Genomic DNA, 27015 nt, shown 5'->3' with positions numbered 1-27015 from the left:
GAAAGGAAATAACAGAGATTAGAGTGAAGATAAATAAAATAGATACTAAAAAAGGAAATGGAAAAGATCAATAAAATTAAGATAAACATTTAGGTCAATAAACAAAAGATCGATAAAACAAAAAGATAAACATTTAGCTAGACCTACCAGGAAAAGAGACGACTGAAATGAATACAATCAGAAATGGAAGAGAAGTTACAACTGATGACACAGAAATATAAACAATTATAAGGCCACTACGGACAATTATATGCCAATAAATTGGAAGACCTAGAAGTGATATATTCCTATAAGTATACAACCTACCAAGACTGAATCATGAAGATATAGAAAATCCAAAAGACCAATTATGAATAAGGAGATAGAATCAGTAATCAAATGCCTCCCAACAAAGGAAAGTCCAGGACCAGAAAGCTTTACTGGTGAATTCTACCAAACATTTATAGAAGAACTTAATACCAATCCCTTTCTCCAAACTCTTCTAAAAAAGAGAAGAGGAAGAAACACTTCCACACTCATTTTATGATGCCAACATTACCCTGATACCAAAACCAGAGGAGGCCACCACAAAAGAAGAAAATGACAGGCCAATATTCCTGATGAACATAGTGCAAAATCATCTACAAAATATCAGCAAACTTATTTCAACAATACATTAGAAGGGTCATATGCCATGATCAACTGGGATTTATTCCAGGGATGCAAAGATGATTCAACATCTGTAAATCAATCAACATAATATACCACATTAACAAAATGAAGGATAAAAATCATATGCTCATCTCAATAGATGCAGAGAAAGCATCTGACAAAATTGAATATTCATTCATGATAAAAACTCTCAACAACTGGGTATAGAATGAACGTAGCTCAATATAATAAAATCCACGTATGGCAAGTCCACAGCTAACATTATACTTAGTGGTGAAAAGCTGAAAGTTTTTCTTCTAAGATCAGAAACAAGACAAGGATGCCTACTCTCACAATTCTTATTCAACATAGTAGAAGTCCTAGGTAGAGTGATTAGGTAAGAAGAAGAAATAGAAGGCATCCAAATTGTAAGAGGTAAAACAGTCTCTATTTGCAGATGATATATATATATATGTATGTATATATAGAAAACCCCAAAGATTCCACCAAGAAACTGTTGTAACTATTCAATGCATTTAGTAAAGTTGCAGGATACAAAATCAATATACAAAAATCACTTACATTTCTATATACTAATGATAGACTATCAGAGAAGTTAAAACAATCCCACGTATAATTGCATCAAAAAGAATACATTACCTAGAAAAACTTTAACCAAGGAGGAAAAGATCTGTAACCTAAAAACTGTAAGACACTGATGAAAGAAACTGAAGACACAAATAAATGGAAAGATGTTCTGTGCTCACAGATAGGAAGAATTGATATTATTAAAACGTCTGTACCACCCAATGCAACCTACAGATTCAAGGCAATCCTTATCAAAATTCCAATGGCATTTTTCCCAGAAATAGAATAAACAATGCTAAAATTTGTATGGAACCACATAAGACACCAAATAGCCAAAGCAATCTTGAGAAAGAAGACTAAAGCTGGAAGCATTGCAGTTCTCAATTTCAAACTATATTACAAAGGTATAACCATGAAAAAAACATGTTGGCATAAAAACAGACACACAGATCAATGAAACAGAATAGAGAGCCCAGAAATAAGCCCACCCACATAATTCAATTAATTTAAAATAAAGGAGCCAAGAATATATGATAGGGAAAGGACCGTCTCTTCAATAAATTGTGATGGGAAAACTGGACCCTTGTCTTACACCATACACAAAATAAACTCAAAATGGATTAAACACTGAAAGTAAGACTTGAAACCATGAAACTACTAGAAGAAAACAGGGGGCTAGCTCCTTGACATCAGAATTGACAATAGTTTTTTTGCATTTCACACTAAAAGCAAAGACAAAATAGGTAATATCAACAAGTGGAACTATGTTAAACTTGAAAGCTTCTGCACAGCAAAGGAAACCATCAACAAAATGAAAAGGCAATCTGTGGAATGGAGAAAATATTTGCAAATCATAGATATGATAATTAATATCCAAAATATAAAAAGAACTCATATAACTGAATAGCAAAAAAAAAAAAAAAAAAAAGAGAGAGATTAAAAAATGGGCAGAGGAAATGAATAGTTTTCCAAAGACCTGGAAATGGTCAACCAGCTACATGAAAATAGGCTCAGTATCAGTAATCATCAGGGAAATGCAAATCAAGACCACAATGAGGTATTACCTCACCCCTGTTAGAATGACTGCCAAAAATAACAAGAGATAACAAGTCATGGTGAAGATGTGGAGACAAGAGAACCCTGTGCAATGTTGTTGGAAATGTAAATTGATGAGGCCACTGTGGAAAACAGTATGGAGGTTCCTCAAGAACATTAGAACTAGAAGTACCATACAGTCCTGCAGTCCCCACTTCTAGGTATATACCCAAAAGAGAAAATCATTATCTCAAAAAGATGTCTGTACCCCTATGTTCATTGGAGCACTATTCATAATAGTCAAGACATGGAAGCAACCTAAGTGTCCATTGATAGATGAATGCATAAATGCCATGTATCTATATCTATATCTACCTTATATATATGTATACATATATATATATTACATATATACAGAGAGAAATATTAGTCATGAAAAAAGGAAACACTGTCTTTTTCAACAACATAGATGGAACTTTAGTTCATTGTGTTAAGTGAAAGAAGTCATACAGAGAAAAACAAGTAGTGAATGATCTTACATATATGTGGAATCTAAAAAGATGGAACAAATAGAAACATAAAAGACTATGATGGTCAAAAGTAGGGGTGGGGATGGGAAAATGCATGAAAGTGGTAAACATGTACAAATTCACAGTAATAAGTAAGTTCTGGGGATATAATGTATAGCATGGCAACTACAGCTAACAATACTGGATATTTAAAAGTTGCTAAGAGAATTGGTGTTAAAAGATCTCATCAAAAGAAAACTTTTTAATTATAGGAGGTGATGAATATTAATGACACTTTATTATGATAATCATTTCACAATATATACATATATGAAGTTGTTATATTGTATACACCTTAATTAATACAATGTTATATGTCAGTTATCTCAAAACTGGGGGGAAAATCCTTTTTCTCTTTCCATTTTTGTGTACACATGGTAGGGTTAAATAAGCTTTCTGTTCTCATCCTACAAAATGCTTTCTTTTTGAGAAGTGGGATGAGGGTTACCTGGGTTTGAATCTCAATAATGCCAATGACTGAGTGACCTTTGACAAGTTACTTAACCTTTCAGTACTTTTGTTTTCGTATGCAAAAAGGAGGTGGTAACAATATCTATTTCATGGAAATGTTATTATTGTATAAATTAAGACATGTAAGGCACTTAGAATATTGGCAGGCACAGGGTAAGAATGCAACAAACATTAGTTTGTATTACTATTGTTCCTTCTCTGTGTTCAAACTCTTCAAAATATAGTTCTTTTAGGAAAAGCATCAGCTAACATTTCTGAAACCTTTAGAGTTCATTAATTGCCATTTTATTCATTATTTTATTCATTATTTGATGCTGGGAACAACCCTGTGAGGTACACAGCATATACAACCTTTTGTAGATAAGGAAACTAAGTGACTTTCTTGGCCCACTGAAGATTAGAATCTAGGACAACACCTCACCCTAGTCCATTGCTCATTCCACTTGCTCAATAGAGAAAAAAAAAAACATACAAAACTGTTTTAATATACCTGGGCCTTCACTGAAATATCATTTAGAGTACTGGGTTTCCTTTAATCTGGATTTCTTTTAATCACTGGTAATTACATAGGTGATTGTGCTGGCAGTGAACGTGAAGGGACTTGGGACTCAAATCACAGAGAAGATCATGTCAGGAATGTCCTGACAGATGCAAACAGTTGCATGTGTTTTGTGTACCCCAAAGCAAACAACTAAACATTAGAAAGGTGGGAAGGAAAACAACTCTATCAGAGAATAGACAATTAAAAAAAAAAAAAAGGCATTTTCCCCTGCTTCTCCATTATTCATGGATTAATACTGCTGACATTTTGCCATTAAAACTATGCTTATTTGTTAAATTACGATAATAAAAGTGAACAAATATATTTGGGATAGAAGTGAATTGAGACTAAAGAGAAACAGTCTGTAATCTGAAATAATATGGAAAAATTCAGAGAAACCTGATGTATGAAAATTCTAACTACTTTGTGTATGCTCTGAAGTCCCTCCCAACCCCCTCTATTCTTACTGAAAATTTTCTTAAAGATACAACTTTTCTAGGAAATAGGAGTATTTCCTCACTTGCTTGGATAGTCCAGAGATTCTTAGTCACCAATCATAAGGAAATGAAACAGTAACACATGAACTCAACACCACTTTGGATAATAAAAATTACTAATCCTGAAAAATAAATTAGAAATTCCAATAACCTCAATACATACCTTAAAATACACATCAGTTAAATTAAAAAAATTTTTTTTTAATTAGATGAAAAATATAACTTACTATACTACTTTTGGGCATAATATTTTAAATTGTGAGAACATTTGTATGTGTGTGGCCACTTCCATTAATCTTGAGCGTGTTCATACCTGCACGTGATGGGCAACAGATTGGAGAGTTTGTGTAAGCATTCAGAAAGGAGGTGCCATGTGCTTTCATGAAGTTGATAAAAGGAAGTTTCACTACCTGACTTTCTGGATAAAATGTCAGCCTTCCATCCTGGAATAAAGAAATTTAATTAATACTGATTGTGTTAGAAAAGAATAAAATTATTTCCTTTAATTTTAACCATAAAATTCACAAGTAAGCAAAAGACTTCAATATGATCCTAAGGATCCTCAAAAGATAAACCAAGCAGGGGCGCCTGGGTGGCTCGGTCAGTTAAGCATCTGACTTCGGCTCAGGTCATGATCTCACGTCCGTGAGTTCAAGCCCCGCGTCGGGCTCTGTGCTGACTGCTCAGAGCCTGGAGCCTGTTTCGGATTCTGTGTCTCCCTCTCTCTCTGCCCCTCCCCTGTTCATGCTCTGTCTCTCTCTGTCTCAAAAATAAATAAACGTTAAAAAAAAATTAAAAAAAAAAAGATAAACCAAGCATAGTGTTACTAGTATCATAATATTAAGAATTTAGTGTTGTACTCAGATTCATTTGAATATAATAAAGGACTCTCTGGAAAGTTCTTTTGGGGCATGATGGATTGATGGAATAAATATTTACTCAGCATTTACTGTGTGCCAGGTACTGTGAAAGATCTGGAAATTGAATGGTGAAAAGAAACAGAGTCCCTGGCCCTTGAAGCTTATGGTTTAGTGGGAGAAACAAAAAATATACTGGTAAACAAACCATTAATAATTATAAATTGTGGGGGCACCTGGGTGGCTCAGTCGGTTAAGCATTTGACTTTGGCTCACGTCATGATCTCATGGTTCATGAGTTTGAACCCCACATTGGGCTCTGTACTAACAGTGTGGAGGCTGCTTGGGATTCTCTCTCTCCATCTCTCTGCCCCTCCTCCACTCGTCCTCTTTCCCTCTCTCTCTCTCAAAATAAGTAAACTTAAAAAAAAATTACAAATTGTGATATGTGCTTTGAAAAAAAAAAACCCTAAGATACAGAATAATGAGGGATATATATTTTAAATGGAGTGAACAGGGAAAGTTTCTCTGGGAAGTGCAAGACCTAAAGAATGAGAAAAGTCCAGCAATTCTTTAGGCTGGACATAAGTGAAGATGTCTTGGCCACTGTGGATAAATAAGCATGAAGAGTAAAAGAGGTGTTATGCATTTTGGAATTGAAGAAATCTTCTTGGTAAAGAGCAAAGACAGAAAAAAGAATATTTTAGGCCTGGAGTTGTATTTATTATATATTTTCACTATGAATTTAAGTAAAAATACACTTTTAAAAATGAGTTCATCCAAATATGGGATATACATAAACCCTTGATATGGCTGAGATTTCCAAATGGGTATATAAAGTAGGCTGTTGGTTACAGAGAGGAATCTGGAGCTTGGAAAGTCTACTCTGGTGAAATAAACTTGGGAATCTTAAGCATATTCATGGTATTGAAAACGATGTTACTGAATGAAAGCTTTTAGGAAAAAAGTGAAAAGGAGGAAAGTAAGGAACCCTGGGGATTCCCAAATAAGAGGAGGTGGGAAACAAAGAATGGCCAAAGAGGGAGGGAGATGATATAAGACCTTGAAAACCAAGAGAAAACAGTGTGTCAAGAAAGAGCTAATGTCAACCGTGTTGAGAGGCTACCTAAAATAAGGCCAGAAAGTGCACAGTGGTATTGGTTGTATGGAGACAGGTGGTGATCTGAAGGGCACTTTAAGTGGTAGGAACAGCCAGCTAAACTAGAATGGGGAAGAGAATGGAAGGTGAGACAGCAGGTAAATAAAACTCTTCTAAGAAGTGATTTTGCAAAGGTGAACAGAAAAATAGGATGGATGTCAGGAAATGGACTATTGGCTATAGGAGAATGGGGGATTAAAGTTCATTTTTTTTTTTTAAGATGTAAAAAATTAGAGCATACTTGTATCTTGAAATAAAGAACCACTTCCAACAGGAGTATCATTGAATTCTAAGTAAATAACTGCTGATTTCCTGAACAATGAATGAGGAGGCCCAAGATAAAAGTGTATCTTCTTCCCTCATAAGAATTTCTTTAAATCCACAAATTTAAATTCTTAGAAACTTATCTTCAGAAATCCGAAATGCCTACATGTTTTATTCTTATAATCTTTTGGACATAGGGGATAACAACCATTTGTGGTCACTTCTTGGAATCTAGACAAATCCAGACTAATCTGGTGGGAGGACTGGAGCAGGAGATCACATGGCAGAAGCACTGTGATGCTATATAATTCAAAGATTGAGGACTCCAAGTTCTGTAGGCACCGTTTAAACTGGTGTAACTACCACTGCAGATGACTACTGCAGTTTACCAGTAATTCATGCATCATATTAAAATCCGTGTTAGTGATTTCTTTATGCATTTCTGTGACTGGCACAAGGACTTCATCTGTATTGAAAGTGTAGAGTGGTGGGGATGGGCAAGAGGGGGAAAGGATAACTGACCCATTTGGGGAAGTTTCTAATATGGAATGTGTTTAAGGTGATTAGAGCTATGGCGTCTTTGCAGATGCTCTTTACAGGTCAAGAATATTCTATTTCTAGTTGGTTGAGTGCTTTCATCATGAAACATTGTTGAATTTTGTCAAGTGTTCTTTCTGTATTTACTGACATGATCAGCGGCTTTTGCCCTTTATTCAATTAACATGGTGTATTATAAAACAACTGATTTTCAGATATTAAACCAACCTTACATTCTGGGGATAAATCCCATTTGGTTATGGTATATAATGCTTTATATATATATTGCTAAATTTGACTAGCTAGTGTTTTTTAAACAAATTGTAGTATTTTATTTTTATTTATTTTTTTAGACAGCAAGAAAGAGCGAGCAGTAGAGGGAGAGAAAGAATCCTAAGCAGGGTCCACGCCCAGTGTGGAGCCCTATGTGGGGCTCGATCTCACAACTGTGAGACCATGACCTGAGCTGAAATAAAGAGTCGGACACTTAATTGACTGAGCCACCCAGGCACCCCTGACTTGCTAGTATTTTTGTTGTGGAGCTTCTATATTAAGAAAATATATTAGTCTGTAGTTTTCTTGTGATGTATTTGTCTGGCTTTGAAATCAGCAACACACTGATCTCATAGAAATAATTTGGAAGCATTCTTCTATTTTTTGGAAGAGTTTAAAAAGAATTAGTATTAATTCTTCTTTATTTTTTATTTTTAAAAATATTTTTAACATTTTTATTTATTTTTGAGAGACAGAGCATGAGTGGGGAAGGGGCAGAGAGAGACAGGGAGACACAGAATCCGAAGCAGGCTCCAGGCTCTGAGCTGTCAGCACAGAGCCCAACGTGGGGCTTGAACTCACAAACTGACCTGAGCCAAAGTCAGACACCCAACCGACTGAGCCATCCAGGTGCCCCAGTATTAATTCTTCTTAAAATGTTTGGTTGAATTAACCAGTGAAGCCATTTGGGTCTGAGCTTTTCTTTGTGGGTGTCTTAAAATCACCAAATCAATCTCTTTACTTGTTATAGGTCTGTCAGATTGTTTTTATTTTTGAGTTAGTTTCAGTAGTTTGTGCCTTTCTGGAAATTTGTTCATTTCATCTAAATTATCTAATTTGTTAACGTACAGTTGTTCACAGTATTCCCTGATAATTCTTTATTTCTGTAAGGTAATATTCCCTCTTTTTCTTCCTGATTTTAGTGAGTCAGGTCTTGTCTCTTTTTTTCTAGGTCAGTTTAGCCAAAGGTTTGTCAATTTTGTTGATATTTTCAGTAAATCAACTTTTGGTTTCATTGTTTTTCTCTATTGTTATAATACTCTTTAACTCATTAATTTCTGCTATTATTTCCTTCCTTCTGCTTGCTTTGCAGAAACTTGTCTGGTCTTTTGGATTGTCTCTCCTGGCATTAAACCTTTCCCCTACTAGTGATCTAGAGTAAGGGTGATTGGAGCCCTAGATACTATGTATATGCTTATATATTATATATTTTTACCCAAATGTGTATAAAATATGTGTAAGCATATATAACATATACATATATTTAATAAAGTAAACAATTACATTAATGTAGTTAGAAACCAAAATAGTATAAAACAGATATAAGTGCAAAAATCAAATTAAATACATATACTTTCGGGGCACCTGGGTAGCTCAGTCGGTTGAGCGTCCGACTTCGGCTCAGGTCATGATCTCGCGGTTTGTGAGTTCAAGCCCCGCATCAGGCTCTGTGCTGACAGCTCAGAGCCTGAAGCCTGCTTCGGATTTTGTGTCTCCTCCTCTCTCTGTCCCTCCCCTGCTCATGGTCTGTCTCTCTGTCTCTCAATAATAAATAAACGTTAAAAATTTTTAATAAAAAATAAAAATAAATACATATACTTTCTAGATCTGTCCATTGGAAAGGTCTGAAAGCAATGAAAAATGGGAACACCTGGATTCTAGTCTCTACACACAAGACAGTACAGGAAATACACAAGAAGGATGTGGAAGTCTATCAAAGGAAGCTGCTAAACATTATTATGAATGGGTCAAAAGGACTCAGGAACAACCTGAAGTGTCCTTCACAAACCAAATATAGGACAGTTTGAACATTAGTAAGTATAATGAATGCAAAGGATTTAAACACAAATATACAAAAACCTATGTATTCATACTATAGTGGAAAAAAATATTTGTCATCTTTGGAAGTTTCTAGAATTCTGTGATACACCACTCAAATTCCCTTTAGGAAAGAAAGATTGCTGCTGCTAAAGACAGTTGCCTGGACCAAAATCATGTCCCTTTCCGGGAGCAGCGCACAACTAATGGCCATCCAACATGAGGGTATAAGGCCCTGGATCCCCTCACCCCAAATGGAAACAGTTCTGAAACATTTTACTAGTTTGAGAATTACCCATAAAGTCATTTGAGGCTTCTATTGAGACAGTAACAGAACTCAAACTTCTCTATACAATCCTTCTTTCTTCCTTTCCCTTTGATCTCGGGAGCACTCTCTAAGAAACCTCTTTCATGTTAATCTCCAATATTGCCTGTTCCCTAAATTTAGATAATCATAAAGATTACTTTTAATAATTTTCTCAGCAAGTCCTACGGTCATATCCAGATTATGTGACTTTAATCTTCACAGGTCAATCAATGAGAAAACCAATAGAATACAGTGATTAAAAGCACTCTTTGGTGCAGACATGCTTAACACCAACAATCTACGTGACCACAGTAACACCCAGTGATAATAAACTAGATTTATCACTTTTAACCTAATATTTGTCCAAGCAGTAGTTTTTAAATCATGGATTATACTAAAACTTTCAGGGAATGTTGATAGTAGTATTCTTTCGGATGATGGCTTGGGGAAGTACCAAAAACTGTTGAAGTCTGGGATTAAACAACAGCAATAACACACGCACACAATTTCTTTGTTAAAAGGGGGAGTGGATCAAATGACAACTATTGCACTTAAATCAGCACTAACAGGATTATCAGATAACCTGGGTGATAAAAGTATTGACATTCCTGCAAACTTGAGATGAAGTGGGAAACGACCGCTAGGAAGCTAACACCTTTTTATGGAGATGCAGAATGTTACTTTCCCCCACTATCGAAACAAACGAGAGTATGGACAGAAAGTATATTAGTAGTCGTAAAATAATTAAGTGGGTCGAGGCCAGCATTAATTTTTTTTTTTTTTTTGCAAAGATGCTATCAGAGGACATTTTATTTACTGGAGTATTGTTTTAAATGTATGTGGTGTACGTGCATACGTGGGACCTCAAAATAAAATGGAATTCTTACTCCGCCTCGGGGAAAATACGTTTGGAAGTCTCAGATTCTGCTCCTCAAAGCTTGCATCACAGGAAAAGCTGTAGGACGGTCGCTAGTCTGGAGCGGGACGCCCCCTCCCTTGCCTCTCCGTACTTACGAAGGAGTCGCTCGCGACTAGTACCACGTTGGGTGCAACGGGCCAAACCCCAGCAGCTCCTCGCCTCTGCCCACTTGCCCCGGGGTCTGGGGCTGCCAGCGCTGTGGCTGCGACCACCGACACCCACAGCACCAGCATTGCAGAGAGCGGCTCAGCGGCGCTGGGCCGCCGCCTCCCTCTAGGCACGCCTCTGGAGAGAGGTGGGCGGGGATCACACAGTTCACAGTTTGGTTTCCTTCTAGCGTTTTACTGGCAGAACTACAATTCCCAGCGGGCTGCGCATGGGCACATGCGCACAGGGGGCATTCCTTAACTCACATTAAGGCCTTTTAAGCAAATACCGAGCGTGCTAAAACTCAGCTACTTTCAGTCACGTGAACGATGCCTGCGGAATGCGCATGCGCTCGGATTGCTGCCTTGGCGTTTGGAGGAGAAGCATCTGTCCCAGGTGGGTTTGGGTCGCTCGCTGTAGCTTTTGCAGAAGTTGGAGGCAGTACGCGGTTGAAATGATAACTGGCGAGAGATAGTGTCAGGGGCCGGGGCTGCTCATTTTGTGTCGCGCAGGCATGGCTGAGTATCAGCCGAGACCGTGAACTAGGCGATGATGAGGTGGCAGCGCGTCTGTCACTTAAGTTACATGGGGCGGTTCTTTGTGGGGTTTCTGACTCTACAGCCTCAGGTACGATGTAGATTCGTGGGGCTCTCGAATGTATTCCCTTGAGGAAATTGCTAGCCTGCCACATCTTATTGTCAGTGCAGTAGGATTGATCGTGCTCCGTGGAGTGAGGAGCGGGGCGCGGGGCCTAGTAATCATGTTCTAGACGGGGAAAAGCTTAGGTGCATCTTGCCTTCAGAGTGCAAAGGAGAGAAGGGGAACAGGTTCTCGCAGGAAGAAATGTTGAGCTGTGTGACTAGCTGGATTAATCGGCACAGGTTCAGAATACCATTGTTCTGCTGCAGAAAAATCACTGGTCTCTCTTGACTGTTGAACTACTTTGGAGAGTTCTGGAAGAAGCCAATTTCTGCCCCAGAGCCAAATTTTTATTTCATTATCATAGTTTCAGTTATATAATTTGTTCGTCACGTTAGTCGTGTTAATATTTTGATAGGAAAAGGAGAAATTGCGGTACTTAACATAAAATCAACTCAATGTAATATTCTCTGTGATCCTCACTTTCATCATTTTGCAGACAGGAGAACTGAGGCTTGGACAGGTTAAATGATTTAACCCAGATTACACAGGGAGCCAGTCTGAGCGGGATTTGAATTTCAGTAGTCTGTGCCCTAACTCACTGCAGTTCTCTGTTCCTAGTTAGTTATAAAATTTCATGACTTTCTGTTGAGCCTAAACTCTGTTTGTATAGACAAATTCTTAAGGAGCATTCTAAAGCCCTGTGTGAGAATACAAACATAAACATTAGTTCCCTTCCACAAAGAATTTACGCTGTAGGGAAACAAAACTAACATCCATGAAATTGTAGTTGTATGGTACGGGAGGTAATGTACATAGGCTACCTCAGGATCAGGATATGTTTCAAAAATTTGTTTCAAGTTAATTCTGAATGTGGAATGCATCTTATCATAGAAACATTGTCGACTGACCTTTAGGTTTGTAAAAGCTATATTTATCTGTGGTGTGGTACTATTTCTGTGAACAGTGTTCACTCTCTATGGCCTTGTTTTCACAGGACATGTATTCTGAAGTCCTGGTTAGAATGACAGGAACACATCTCTTTTTTCCTCTCTCTCCCTTTGGCAGTGCCCGTGGGAGCAGGTGCTGCAGTGAGTTGGAGCAAGATGGATATTTTAGGGCCCCAGAGATATAGTGCTGGAAAAATCTTAAGAGGCTTCTAGTCCTACTTCCCATCTGACATTCACTTTTTCTTGCAACATTCCTGCCAAGTGAATTGTCCAGTCTGTGCTTTTTTATCTGTAGTGATGGGAATGCACTTCCTTTGAGCAGCCCGTTCCACATTTGTCATGTTTAATTATTAAAAGTTCTTATTTTGAGCTGAAGTCAGTCTCCCTCTACTTTTAATCATTCGTTGGTCCATTTCTCTTCATTTTTACCTGGGTAATCGCCTTTTCAACAATACTTCTTATTTCTTTCTTCACCATTTTTTTTTCCCCAAGGCCTTCCCCATTTCCTTCAGCTCATTATATAACTGTAACGTTTCTTCGTCATTTTGATCACTCTTTTGTGGACATAAAGCATTTTTACAAATCAGTAACTATCCGAAAAGGTACTTTTGTGGGGTGTTTGTGCACATCTTTATGTGTGCACATGCCTACATATGTGTCGCAGTGAGGGTAGGCACTCCATTACATGTACGTTTAAATCATCAGTTAAAGATTTGTATGTTAAGCGATTTCTTACTTTTGTGAAATACTTAACCGCAGTTCTGAAAGATCTTCAATTGAAAGGTCTTGGTATAGATTATGATTCTTTATAGTTCTTTTAATATCCATTGTACCCACAGCACTATATTCTGCCTTAGGAAAAGGAGGCTAAGTGTGAAGTTAGTGAGTACATGGAATAAAATCAGGATTGTCTTCACCATTTGTGATTCCGTGAATATTTGTTGATTATCTACAATGTATTAGACACTGTAGGAAATAAAAGAGAGTAATAGAAATAGTATTTGCTTCTAAGGAACTTCCAGTTTAGTTGTGGGAAACAAGCACATTACCTTTAAATTTAATGACAGTATAAAAGGTATAAAAAATATAGTTAATTGCCAAGCATACAAAAATAAAACCCAGACTATCCCAAATTATGCTTTGGAGGATGCTCATCTGCTTCAAAATTAATTGCCGTTCGTTAAAGTAAATGTTCCATCATAACATAAGTTTTAGAAATGCTAGGTTAAAATATCTTTGGGCCTTTAGGACTTCTCAGAACCCTTAGAGTGCTAATATACATTTAGAATGACTGTAAAAGAGTGAGATATATAATGTGAGTATTAACAAAATTAGTAGATGGTGTATTAATACCTTTAAGCATAGGAATATTCCTTGGAATACTTTTTGGAAATGTTAGTATAGATTAAAAGTGTTAGAAGTTCACGGGTGCCTGGTTGGCTCAGTTGGTTAAGTGTCTGACTCTTGATTTTGGCTCAGGTTGTTACCTTATGATTTGTGACATCTAACCCCAGGTCGGGCTCTGTGCTGACAGTGCTGAGTCTGCTTGTGATGCTCTCTCTCCCTCTCTCTCTGCCCCTCCCCTACTCATGCTCGTTTTCTCTCTCTCTCTCTCTCTTTCAAAATAAGTAAATAAACTTAAAAAAAAATAAAAATAAAAGTGTTAGAAGTTCAAACTAGTGAGATTCATCTGAGAAGCTTTTATGCTTGACACTTGAATTTGGCTTTGATTACATGTACCATTTGAGTAGATAGAAGCAAGTATGAACAGGCTGAATGAGAGAAGCAAAGATGTATAAGTGGAAAGTATCGGGGGATAGTGAAAAAAGTAATGTGAGCTGATACTGAAAAGAGTTGCTTCCTTTCTCATTTTAGCAAATTGAGAACTACTGCCTTTTGGAAGGGGGAAAACTAAATGTTTAGAGTAGGCCTTCGGAGCCGGATAATCCACCATTTATTGAGTACATATTACTCAATAGTTGTTGGGATGTAAGGAGCTCCGAAGATATACTACTTTTGTTTGGGGATTTATTGATCTGGGAGTCAGGAGACATCAGTATAGCATAGTAAAAAAATATTGGCTAAGTTTGAATTGAATAGCTCAACTAATAAATGTTTCAGTGGTTCAGAGGATGGAGTGATCTCTTTTGCAGGTTTTACTCTGGACTAGTATTCATGTGCTTCAAAGAAGATACTTGTGTTCGGTGATAGCATCTTTTGAGGAACATTGGTGAGAAAGTTACTTCTTGATACACATTAGGGTTTTTAAATGTGTCGAGAAAGTTTGTAACCATGTGGGTTAGGAATAGAAAAAAAAGTAGTGAAGTTGATTGATAAGGACAGTAAGTAGATAAGGAGAATAGAACTAATATGCAGTTGACCCTTGAACTATGTAGGAATTAGGAGTGCTGATCCCTACCAAGCAGTCAAAAATCCATGTGTAACTTTTACTCCTCAAAAACCTAATTACTAGTAGCCTACTGTTAACTAGATAATACATCGATATTATACTTATTGATAATACAAAGTTAACACATAATTTTGTATGTTATATATATTGTATACTGTATTCTTACAATAAAGTAAGCTAGAGAAAAGGTTATTAAGAAATCATAAGAAAGAGAAAAAATCCATTTCTAAGTGGACCTCAAACCAGTGTTATTTGAGGGTCAACTGTGTAACATATTCAGGCACTGCATTTACATACATATGAAGTAAGTGATATAATCCTCACTTTACCAATAAGGAAATAGACTTGGAGTAGTTAAGTAAGGTGTCCAAGGTCGGGTTGTACTGGAGTCCAGATGAGTTATGGTTTTGTGAGTGGGTATGGTATCATGAAGGTGCTGACAAAATCTAGGGTATTTTGTAAGAACAGTGTTGAAGTGACTGAGTAATAAATTACAGTCAGGTTGGTTTGGAGCTCAGAGAAGTTAGTATAATAGATAGAATCAGGTTTTTACTTTTATTTTACCTTCCCTCCTTGCCCCTCTTGTTTTAACTTTTATTTTACTTTCTTAAACATTATTTAGATCACAATACTTTTGTTTTTGTTTTACATTGAGACATTTTATTTGCATGCTGGTATTACATCCCTAGAAAAAGAATCTCAGAATTTTACCCTCCTGTGTGTTTTCCTCTTGCTTCTTCCTGGTCCCTGATGCCAACTGAGGTTGTCAGTACAGTGAAATCAAATTGGCAGGATGGGAGCAGATTATTCTGCCATTTTTCTAGATCTTTGAGTTGTACATCAAATCTGGAACTGATCACTCCACACTTGTTTAACCTGCTGGTGAGGTTCACAACAGTTTTCCCAGCTCAGTGATCATCAGTGATTTCAAATTTGCCAATGTAATCATGCTTCATCATCAGAGTTAGAAACCAGATGATGACTTTGGAGCATGGCCTAGTAAGAACCTGGCATTTGCCTCTCTTTTGTCATTGTTAATGCTCTTGAGCATCTGCCGGGACATTCATGAGCACCATTGTGGTGGCATGGAAAGATGGAGGAAAGAGAAGGCCCCAGTACTTTTTTTCTTAATAGTAAGACTGTTTTCTCTAGAACTAACCACTCTATTTAAGTATACTGCCAGTAAACTCACTTTCTCTTTTTTGTTCACCCCCACCTGCTTCACTTAAATTTTATTTCCTTGTTTAAAGTAGCATGGCTTTTTTTTTTTTTTTCAGTTCTTTGAAGCCACTTCCATTCTGTCCATGAAACATTCTGAGTTAATTTTGATAGAATTTATTCCAGAGATCCCATCAAAAGATACTTAGAATTATATCATGTTGAATTTGTGTGAATATTTGAGATGTTTATTTAGATGGGATTTTTGACATTTTAAAAAGTGCTCTCTAGTTTCATTAGATTATAAATTAATCTAGTTACATGATGTGGGCAACGTTTTACGTATTTATAATTTGATTTTTATTTTGATTTATTAATTTTTTTTTACATTTATTTATTTTTTATTTAAGAAACAGAGTGAGACAAAGTGTGAGTGGGGGAGGGGCAGAGAGAGAAAGAGACACACAATCTGAAGCAGGCTCCAGGCTGTGGCAAGCGGTCATCACAGAGCCTGATGTGGGGCTTGAACCCACAAACTGTGAGATCATGACCTGAGCCGAAGTCAGACGCCCAATCAACTGAGCCACCCAGGGGCCCCTATAATTTGATTTTTAATTTAAAATTTTTTTAATGTTTATTTATTTTTGAGAAAGAGAGAGAGAGCATGAGTAGGGGAGGGGCAGATTGAGGGAGACATGGAATCCAAAGCAGGCTCCAGGCTCTGAGCTGTCAGCACAGAGCCCAACATTGGGCTCGAACCCATGAACATCGAGATCATGACCTGAGCTGAGGTCAAATGCTCAACTGAGTCACCCAGGCATCCCTACATATTTATAATTCTTTACATGGCATAAAACAGGGTCACTTTAGTGTAGTTGGGCTCCACATAGGGAGTAAATAAGTGGTATTAATTGTCCTTGATTCAAAATAAAGTAGCATAGAAATAGTTGATACTCTTGTTTTGGCTCAATTTTTTATACTGTGGTTAATGTATTTTGAGTTTCTGGAATGTTTTTTGAGCATTTTTCTGATTGCTTATGGATGTTCCTTTTATCACCAGAGTCTGTGGGAACACAGACCAATTCAGAAAATTGGGGAAAGAAGAAAAGATGAAAAATTATACCTAATTATTTCTTGTGTTTTAAATTATGAATTATGAAAATTAAACCTGAATTTGGCATGTTAAAAAATTCACAGAGTTTTGGGTTATCATCCTTTTTATTTGCTTAACTACTTGATGTTTTACTTTATTTAGGTGGATAATGGTCAAGGAACAATCTGAAATTCAAGTCAAAAAGAAGGTAGAAGATAATAGGTAAAAGGTAAGTGTCCAGAATGCTAAATATGTAACAGGTAATTGGAGTCTATTTTTACTTAATGATTGTTTTTACCAATTCCTTTCAGAGGAAGGGTGGGATGATATACCTCTAGGCTGTTACGCCAGACTATAGGTCATCACAAAATACCTTTGGACTTTTGTTACTAGATTTAAAAGTATCACGTTTTGCTTTTGTGTAATTTGTTTCCATTGTCATTATTATTATTATTTATTGTTTTGTTGTTGTTACTTTTGCTGTATGGAGTCTTTGTATGTGCACAACAGAATGTAGTTGAAGGTTCCATACCTTTAGCTGGGGTGTGTAGCAATTCATCCACCTACATTTGTTAGTTTTGAGGTTTAACATTTTGGCATGTTTGATACTTTCTAACTTTTTAAAGTGCAGCTGTTGCTACTTTCTATGCTTGATACGTTGAATAAAAACCCTTTTGGTTTGGTACTATAAACCCTTTAACTGAGTGAAGGTGTGCAAAAACGAATGCTTTTTTTTTTTTTTTTTTTTTTAAGAATGACATGAGCTTGAGAAGAAAAAAATAGGAGAGATTGTCAGGGGAAAGTGGGTGCGGCTGTGGATGACCATTAAACACACTTTGTGGAAGAATATTAAAGACACTTAAGAGAGCTAGATTTTACTTTGACATCTTGGATGTGCTTGAAATAGAGGGAAGTGTCCCAAATACAGGTGTATGTGGTTACATGGAATCATTTTTTAAGTAGATTTTTACCTTTGTTTGTTGATACCTTGTAGAAGGTTAGTACTTAGGAAAACTTTTTTTAGAAAATGAATGGATGAGCCTCTCTCTCTTCTCCACCCCAGCTCCCAAAATAGGAAGAAGGTTTTAGGCCTAGAAAGGGACAGATTATTTTGTCTTTTCAAAAATAGGTTAATCTCCTGAAACTGATCTATGTCTGTATATCTACCTTGTCCATATCTGTATATCTCTACCTGTATAAATGTTTTGTGAAGAGAGAGGGCCTCAGTGCTAGCATATTATGCTAAATTCCAAATCACGTGAAGGATTAGGAAGAGAAGAATAGCGATTGCACTGCAGCAAGAGTAATTGTAATTACATGTAGGGACATATAGGGATATGGAAGGGTATTAAACATTAATTGGTTACCAAGGGAACAATGGAGTTTATCTATTGTGGTCTTTAAAAATAACTCGTGTAGAGGCATTTAACAGCTCTGTGTTGGCTGCTGTATGTAAATCTAAACTTGTCTGTCTGTCTGACGTTTAAGGTCTTCTGTAGTCTCGTGCTCTACATTATCCAGCAAGCCTCATTTTCTTCTTGTCCTCAGCAAGTCCCTTTTGTTCCACACTGCTCAGTTTTCTCATTGTTTCCTACATGTGTTCATTCCTATTTCTCTGCCTTGGCTAATGCAGTTGCTTCTGACTGGAGCAATCTCTTTCCTCCCAACATTCTTAAATTCTGTGTTTTCCTAGTACCCCTTAATTACTTCACATCACACTTTTCCTTCTTTCAACTCCTATTGCAGTTGTACTCATTATCCGTAGTTAGTGTTTGATTCTCTAATGACTCATATGTCTTAGGTCTTTCTTTTGATTTAGATTATATTCTTTAGAACAAGAGCCCTTTTGTGTGTGTGTGTGTGTGTGTGTGTGTGATTTGCAGTGCATAGTTTGGGAGTTGCATGTAGGATAAGTGATGGCTGGTTTTACCTTGTTTTTATTGTCTTTTTATTATTATTATTATTATTATTTTTTTTTTTTTTTGGGACAGAGAGAGACAGAGCATGAACGGGGGAGGGGCAGAGAGAGAGGGAGACACAGAATCGGAAACAGGCTCCAGGCTCTGAGCCATCAGCCCAGAGCCCGACGCGGGGCTCGAACTCACAGACCGCGAGATTGTGACCTGGCTGAAGTCGGACGCCCAACCGACTGCGCCACCCAGGCGCCCCTTTATTGTCTTTTTAAATTTATTATTGTGAGAGACAGAGACAGAGAGACAGAGAAAGCAAGCAGGAGAGGGGCAGAGAGAGCGGGGGACACAGAATCCAAAGCAGGCTCCAGGCTCTGAGCTATCAGCACAGAGCCCAACAAGGGGCTCGACCCACAAACTGTGAGATCATGACCTGAGCCCAAGTTGGCCACTTAGCCAACTGAGCCACCCAGGCACCCCAGTTTTACCTTGTTTGAACGTGCTTCCACTCAAGTGTTGGATGATAGAAAAGATGGTGATCCTTTTCCTTGTAAAGTTGAATTCTTCCGTTTGCTTTTCTTTAGACTTAAAACTGTTTTTGTTCCTTTTTAACTTTTCTTTTTTCCTCCTTGGATGTCTCTTGTAATCCCTTGCTGTTGGTCCAGATTAGTTGTTATCATCATTGATTTATCTTCTGTTTTAATCTGCAGAGTTACCTAGCCAAGATAACTTTGGTGTGAGAAAATTTGAAATTAGCATTGAAATTTATTGCCTGTTCCGGTCAAAGTCTGTAGGCTATAGAAAAAAGAAATACTGAAGTTTGCATCTATAAATGTATACCAAGATAAACTCAGGTAAGAGATCAGTTTCTAAAATAAGAGCATATGAAATATGCTGCTTTAATGTATAGTTAACATAATTAGGCAAAAAGTCATTTTTCTGTGTATTTAAGGAACCTGATTCTAGTTGCAGATAAATTGATTTATGATATGTTAATTTTTGTATTACTTTCCACCTAACATTTTTTAAGTCAAAAGGATTGGGTTTTTGTTGTTGTTGTTGTTCTTTTGCTTTTTATTCCTTACTTTCTTAAACTCCTTTGATCTGCACTTCTACTTTAGCCTCTTTGGGTATACAGGGTGTCACTGTACCATGTCAGTGAGCCATCTTCTTGGTTCATCTTGCTACTGTGAACATCTGCAGTCTATAATGACTTCATATTTACCCAGGTTTGTTTCCTGATGAGATTGGAGTTCAGTGGAGTTATCAAAAAATACAAGTGTTTCTTTTTTTCAACATTTAGTTGTGATTGAATTTGACTTGTTTACCCGATATCAGAGTAAGTTGTGAAATCTTAAGGTACGTTAGTTCATTTAAAATTAAATTAATTAGGGGCGCCAGGGTGGCTCAGTTAAGCGTCCGGCTTCAGCTCAGGTCATGATCTCACAGTTTGTGAGTTCCAGCCCCACGTCAGGCTCTGTGCTGACAGCTCAGAGCCTGGAGCCTGCTTCAGATTCTGTGTCTCCCTCTCTCTCTCTTCCCCTTCCCTGTTTGTGCTCTGTCTCTCTCTCTTTCAAAAACAAACATTAAAAAATTTTTTTTTAATTAAATTAACTAGCTAATGAGGTACCCAAGTGGCTCAGTTGATTAAGTGGCCGACTTGGGCTCAGGTCATTATCTCACAGTTCATGAGTTCGAGCCCTGCATTGTACTCTGTGCTGACAGCTCAGAGCCTGGAGCCTGCTTTGGATTCTGTGTTTCCCCCCCTCTCTACCCCTCCCCTGCTCACACTCTGTCTCTCTCTGTCTCTCAAAAATTAATAAATGTCAAAATAATTTAAAATTAAATTAACATAGCTTAAATTTAAATGAAGAAATATTTTACCTACCATTTGAAATATCTTTTTATGGTTCAAATTAGTGCATAATCCTCTAGCATTTTCATTGCCTTTATTTAAATGTAAACGTCGCATTTATTTCTCTCACAGAATTTATACTACTATAACTCTGCATGACACTTACCATGAAGAAAGTTAATTTATAATTTATAGAAACCAGTGTTAAAACAATATTTGGGCTTATTCTACTAAATCTTGCTTAATGTAGAATTGGATTGAGGTTGATGTGTATTTTGGGTCCTGGTACATTACATCATCTGTGTTTTATCCTACTATACGAAGAATGAGTATAACTCAAATACAACTCAATTTTAACAAATATTTATTAATGTGTCCAACTTGTCAGATAATAGGTGCTGGCAATAATACAAAGTAGTACACAACACAACTACAGACAAAAATCCCTGCCTCCATGGAACTTATATTCTGCTGGGTTTGGGGGAACAGATAGTAAATAAAATAAGTAAAATATATAGTGTATAAGATGCTAAATGTTAGGGATGCAGTTAAGGCAATATTGGGGTTGGGTGTTGGGGGTGAGGAAGTGTTGAAATTTTAATTAGCTTGGCTAACCAAGGTTTCACCAAGCAATGACATTTGAATAAAAATCTTAAGAGGTAGGGGAATATGCTATATGTACCTTAAGGTGGAAAGAATCTTCCAGGGAGAAGGAATTGCATATGCCTTTTTCAGATAATTCAGTTTATTGGAACTATTATAATTAGGCAGGTATTATTATAGGTTCACTCAGGGTTTTTATTTTGACAGAATGTCCAGCAAGGAAGTAAAGACTGCTCTAAAAAGTGCTAGAGATGCAATCAGAAACAAAGAATACAAAGAAGCTTTGAAACATTGTAAGGTAACCAATGTTTTGTTTTGTTTTGTTTTTCCTTCCACGGTGAAAGTGTGTTTCCCATTCACAAGCATTATGGATGTAATAAGTGTATCATTTATTGTCTAAATATAACAAAATGCCTGGGTTGTTTAGTAGCACCATTAGAATGGTTGTGCTAGGACAAACTACTTCACCATTCTTAATTTTTTCTCTCTCTGTATTGGTAACTTATCAAAGTCATGTTCTTAAAACCTGAATACCTCTGTGGTGGTATCTTTTGATGGGCTGTACTATGGAGCACTACTGTATCATAAAGTTCTTCTTCCTTAATGGTATGTTGACATTGTAATTCTATTTGGTTTGTGAATGGGAGACTCAAGATTCTAAACCCCTTTGTATGCTGCTGATGGGAATGTGCCTGTCCAGAGGGAGGAATTGTATGTGCAGGAAGGAGAGAGTAGTGGTGGAAGTGAAGTCCTTGGGAAGGGAAGAGAGGATGGGATCCCAAGTTTGAGAGGAGAGTCTTGATACTTCTTCCATCTTAGCAGGAGGAAAGATAGGTGTAAATCCAGATTTGTAGATTGTCAGATTTATAGATTTGGGGGAAGGAAGAGGGGCATGTTCCCCTCCGATGTCTTCTATTTTCTTAGTGAGGTATAAGCTGAGAGTGGAAGAGCAATTGCATAGGAGGTTTGAGACGAAGGAAGGTACGAAGTAGTTGTTATTTATTGGGAAAACGAACTTACTAGTAAGGTTTGGAAAGGATTGCCAGGCCCTACTGAATGTCCATTTGAAGTTTCATGTTATTGAAGGGGCATCAGTGAAGTCAGTTGTGTAGCTTCTCCCTTCATGTTCAACTTCTTAGGCTTAGAAATAGGCATGTTGTGGGTCAAGTATGAATGTTGAGAAAGATGATGGAGAAGAGAGGAGAAGGAGTTGAGGATGTTTGCAAGGGAGTGATGACAGTGATGGGTCAGGGGAGTCTAAGCTGGGGAAGGAGGAATGAGAATTGAGAAGTGGGGCAGTAGTAGAAAAGAGGGTGGGGTCAACTAATTGGACATATCAGAGGTTAAAGCATTGTTAGCTTTGGTAGTTACCCTATTTGTTGGGTTTTTGGGAGGCAGCATTGTTGGATAGAATGGAATTTGTGCTATATAGATTGGTGACAGGTTGCTAGAAGTGTTATGTGGATGTGTATAAAAATAATCTGGCTCAACTCATGTCAATATTCTTTTTTTCTCTAGAATATGTAAAATCTTAACTGATTTCATTTTAGCTACTAGTTTTGTTTTCTTACACTAGAACCTATTGGTTTTCTATTTCAAACTTTTACCTTAGCAAATAGCTGTTATTTCTGAAAGCAGTAGCTCTACATATAATTTTTATTCCCGTTGACAAGTGGTGTTTAAACATTCATCACCACTATTTATTTTGAACATATTTGATATAGTCACATTGGGGTCAGTCTGCTTTTTTACCCTACAATTTCAGTGAAAACTCTCATCTGTCTAAGAGAGGGCAATGTTGTCATAGTGAAAGAAAATGTGGGAATTGGTTAGGGTGAAATGATATGGAAAACAGTTTTGTGAATTGACCCGTAACAGTGTGGAGTGGAAGCAGGCAGGATGGTTGGGTGGTATGAATACTTTCACTCTTTTTACACAGCATTTTCAGGGAGCATGGGGAGGCATTTGATGGAGGCATCAGGATTACTTGGGCAGCTTTTAAAAAATATGACTCATATTTTTGACCTGTTACATTTATTGATCCAGTTGTGCTCCTCCTCTCCTTGAGGAAACTGAAGACCAGAGACGTTAAGTGGCTTTCTTAAGATTACTCAATGGCAGGTCCAGATTTCCTGACACTCAAGTAGACTGTCTTTAGTTGCTTTTTACCCATTAGCTTCCAAAATTTAATGACCTGCTCTTTTAATTTTTTTAATCAGACAGTGTTAAAACAAGAGAAAAATAACTATAATGCCTGGGTTTTTATTGGTGTTGCTGCAGCCGAGCTAGAACAACCTGATCAGGCCCAGGGTGCCTATAAGAAAGCTGCTGAACTAGAGCCAGACCAATTGCTGGCTTGGCAGGTATGTACAAATTTCGAGCCCTATATTATAGTAAAGAAGTTTTTCCCCTTTTTTAAAAATATAGGTAACAGCTTTAAACTAGGCATTTAAACGTTTATTTAACCCTCAGAAGAAAAAAAAATTTAAATGGATTGGTTTTCTAAACCAGCAAGTTAGTTTAAAAAAAAAAAAAAAAGATGCCAGTGATGCTGTTTTCCATTATTTAACATCCAAGCCAATGGATTATTTCTAAATGTGAGGATTAGAATTGAAATATGATTATATAAATCTCTAACTTAATTATGTGTGTATATGAAAGACTTATCAAGAATATTGTTTATGCTTGAGGGAAACGTATATTAATATGTTTTCTAAAACTAAAGTATAAAAATGTGCAGTCTGTTTTGAATACAAGTGAAATTCTTTTTTCTTATTTAATGGTCTTCATGTTTTTTGTTGGCTTCTCCAACTTCTTCATATTTAATAACTTTGTTTCCTATCTAACCACATCTTAGAAACTGTGATTTCTAGTAGGTAGTAGGAGAACATGAACCTGTTTGCCTCATGTTATGTGAACAAGAACATGAGTGGGGGTATCTGGTGACACACTTACGGAGATGCCTGCTTTTATTATGTATTGATTGATTTAGGATATGTGATCTTTATTTATTTTTTTTTTTAATTTTTTTAATGTTTATTTTTGAGACAGAGAGAGACAGAGCATGAAGGGGGGAGGGGCAGAGAGAGAGGGAGACACAGAATCGGAAACAGGCTCCAGGCTCTGAGCCATCAGCCCAGAGCCCGATGCGGGGCTCGAACTCCCGGACCGTGAGATCGTGACCTGGCTGAAGTCGGCCGCTTAACCGACTGCGCCACCCAGGCGCCCCTATGTGATCTTTAATTGAAGCAAAAATTATAGTCTCCACAAAACGCTTGGATTTTTTTTATTTGGCCATATAAAAGTAGGGTCATCTGGTAATGTCTTAAGAGTTAAGATTATATAATCATTCAGAAATATTTTTTGTTGTGAAACACTTCAGATGTATTTTTGGAAGTAAAGACAATGGTATAATGAGCCCCTCTGGCTATCACCTAGCTTCATTAAAAATCCACACATTTCAGTATTTTTTCATCTATACTTTCATCTATTTTCCCTCACCCTTAATTATTTGGAGGCAAATCCCAGACATATTGTTTATTTGTAAATTATATTTTTTTAATCACAAATAATCTTTATAGATTGTCAGTTTGTTTAGCAAAATGAATGTGAGAATGTTGTACTTTTTGGAAGAATAATATCTATTGTTTCCTATTTTAGGGGTTAGCAAGTTTATATGAGAAATGTAATCACATAAATGCTAAGGAAGACTTAGCTGGTGTTTACCAAAAGCTCCTGGATCTTTATGAAAGGTAATCACTGTATGGGGAAAGGCAGTGTCTTTAAAGTTTTAATTGGAATAAATTGACAAAAACTTATATAGAAGTACTCCAGACATTTACTGGGATTTGAGAAGCATTTTTCTTTCATACTTTGGTTATAGAATTCCTTGATTGTGACTGAAACAGAATCAAAACACGATTAATAAGAGGACTGATTAATCTGGGAACTTTGATATAATTTTCAGTTAAGACCATGGAAGATATTATTTCTTAAACCTTTTATTTTTTAATGGGAGGCTCATTTTATAAAAGTTTCTTATGGTATGAAAGAGGATATATTCTAATTTAAAGAAGATACGTTCTAATTTAAAATAATGCCTGACTGTATTACTGGGATTTATTAATTTTAGTATCTTAAGTCCTTGGTTGTTTTCAATAATCAGATTCAAAATCCTTTTTTTTTTTTTTTTTATTCTAAGTGTTGACAAACAGAAGTGGTGTGATGTCTGTAAGAAACTTGTGGATCTATATTACCAAGAAAAGAAACACCTAGAGGTTGGTAAATGATTTGCTGGACTGGTAGACTTCTTTTAATGAAACCATTATTTAAAAAAAGCTTTCAGGGTGCCTGAGTGGCTCATTGATTAAAGGTCCAACTCTTGATTTCAGCTCAGGTCATGATCTCACTGGTTTGTGAAATTGAGCCCCATGCATCGGGCTCTGCTCGGTATTCTCTCTCTCCCTCTCTCTCTGCCCCTCCCCCACTTGTGAGTGAGTGCTCTCTCTCTGTCTCTCTCTCTCAAAATAAATAAATAAACATTAAAAAAAAGAAAACTTTGATTTTAGCTTGAAAGAAAATTTAAAAAAATACTATGTAGTATGATATTAAAAGAATATAGAGAGATAATACCAATTACAGTATTTTGGAACTTTGAAATTTTAGTTGTCATAACTTCCAAACCCTTTTGAAACTAGGCAGGGATAAATAAATAAACAAAGGCATCATCTGTAGAATTTAGTGACGTGTTTGTAGTGCACCCATAGTGGATGCTCTAAGTTAGGAAGTTTGGGGCGTGTAGTCTTATTCCAGTTTCTACTCTGGTATCTCAGTCGTACTTCTAAAGTAAGGGCTGTGTGGATTTACCTAGTCACCTTTATTGTAGAATTCAGAGTAAATGGAGTTCTGGGCTTTTGCTGTTTTATGTATTAGCAGATGAAAATATTGCTATTTGTAGATTTTATATTTTTTGCACTGGCGTTTTTGATATTTAAGATAAAATAATGATTTAAATCTCCCTTTTCATAGGTGGCCCGAACATGGCACAAATTGATAAAGACACGGCAGGAGGAAGGTGCAGACAACCAAGAGCTTCATCAGCTGTGGAGGAGATTGACTCAGTTGCTGGCTGAGAGTACTGAGGATCAGAATAATGAGACCCAGCAATTGGTATTAACCCATTTATCCCCTACAGTTTGTGTCATGAAAATTGATCATTGAATTGAATTTAGCAAATGGAAACATAATAGTGTAATATAGAAAAGTGCCGCATGTCAAAATTGTTATAAGAGTTCAGTTTTAAATTGATTGAAGTTCTTGCTGACACCATCAGAATTATTGGCCTGCAGTCTCATACTAAGTCCGGACAGAGTGGAATTGGTGCTTAGGGTATCATAATTTCCTTCCTTGTGTTCATAAGAATCCACAATAAATCAGTTATGTCATCACTGTGAAAAAGAAGCTATGAGCTTGGCTTTCACAAAACTACGGTGATTTCTAAAGTTGTACTTACTTAAAGATATGTTTCTTTATATTTTTGAAATAAGAGTACTGAATTATTTTGAGGTTTAGCAATTCGAGTATTTTGTTTATGGTATTTATTTAGGGTACTTATATCTAGAAATATTCCTTTTTGGTGTACAGTGTAGGGCACAGTGAAGTAATTGAAAAGAATTTTTAAAAAGATGAAAATAATTCATTGATTTTGAACTGTAGTTGGAAAATGTCTTATTCTATTTTTTATACTTCTAAGTTTAAAAGTAAACTTAATTTCTTATAATAAATA

The 27015-nt window shown here is 36.6% G+C and overlaps 2 protein-coding genes and 1 pseudogene across 2 annotated transcripts in view; 1 reads left to right on the top strand and 2 right to left on the bottom strand.

The window, feature by feature from the left end:
• The window catches only part of ARSK (arylsulfatase family member K), a 45144-nt gene extending 34434 nt beyond the window's left edge, over positions 1–10710 (bottom strand). Inside the window, exons 1-2 of the mRNA XM_047076488.1 lie at positions 10561–10710; positions 4645–4774 (exon numbers count right to left, since the gene is read on the bottom strand). Coding sequence (XP_046932444.1) covers positions 4645–4774; positions 10561–10698 — 268 coding nt within the window. The 5' untranslated portion in view covers positions 10699–10710. The remainder of the gene's footprint in view (positions 1–4644; positions 4775–10560) is intronic.
• A 225-nt stretch (positions 10711–10935) lies between these two features.
• The window catches only part of SKIC3 (SKI3 subunit of superkiller complex), an 87216-nt gene continuing 71136 nt past the window's right edge, over positions 10936–27015 (top strand). The window contains exons 1-8 of the mRNA XM_047089299.1: positions 10936–11008; positions 17025–17091; positions 19483–19626; positions 21438–21528; positions 23450–23593; positions 24891–24982; positions 25432–25507; positions 26259–26399. Of these exons, the coding sequence (XP_046945255.1) occupies positions 21439–21528; positions 23450–23593; positions 24891–24982; positions 25432–25507; positions 26259–26399 (543 nt within the window). The 5' untranslated portion in view covers positions 10936–11008; positions 17025–17091; positions 19483–19626; position 21438. The remainder of the gene's footprint in view (positions 11009–17024; positions 17092–19482; positions 19627–21437; positions 21529–23449; positions 23594–24890; positions 24983–25431; positions 25508–26258; positions 26400–27015) is intronic.
• LOC124519211 (40S ribosomal protein S15a-like) lies at positions 15319–15687 on the bottom strand (annotated as a pseudogene).

This window comes from Lynx rufus, unplaced genomic scaffold, assembly GCF_022079265.1.
Source record: "Lynx rufus isolate CCGP_SWC_20201006 ecotype Redwood Valley unplaced genomic scaffold, mLynRuf1.p SCAF_1, whole genome shotgun sequence".
Classification (NCBI taxonomy): Eukaryota; Metazoa; Chordata; class Mammalia; order Carnivora; family Felidae; genus Lynx; species Lynx rufus.
Note: the sequence above shows the minus strand (reverse complement) of the source record. Positions and strands in the feature narration are given on the sequence as shown.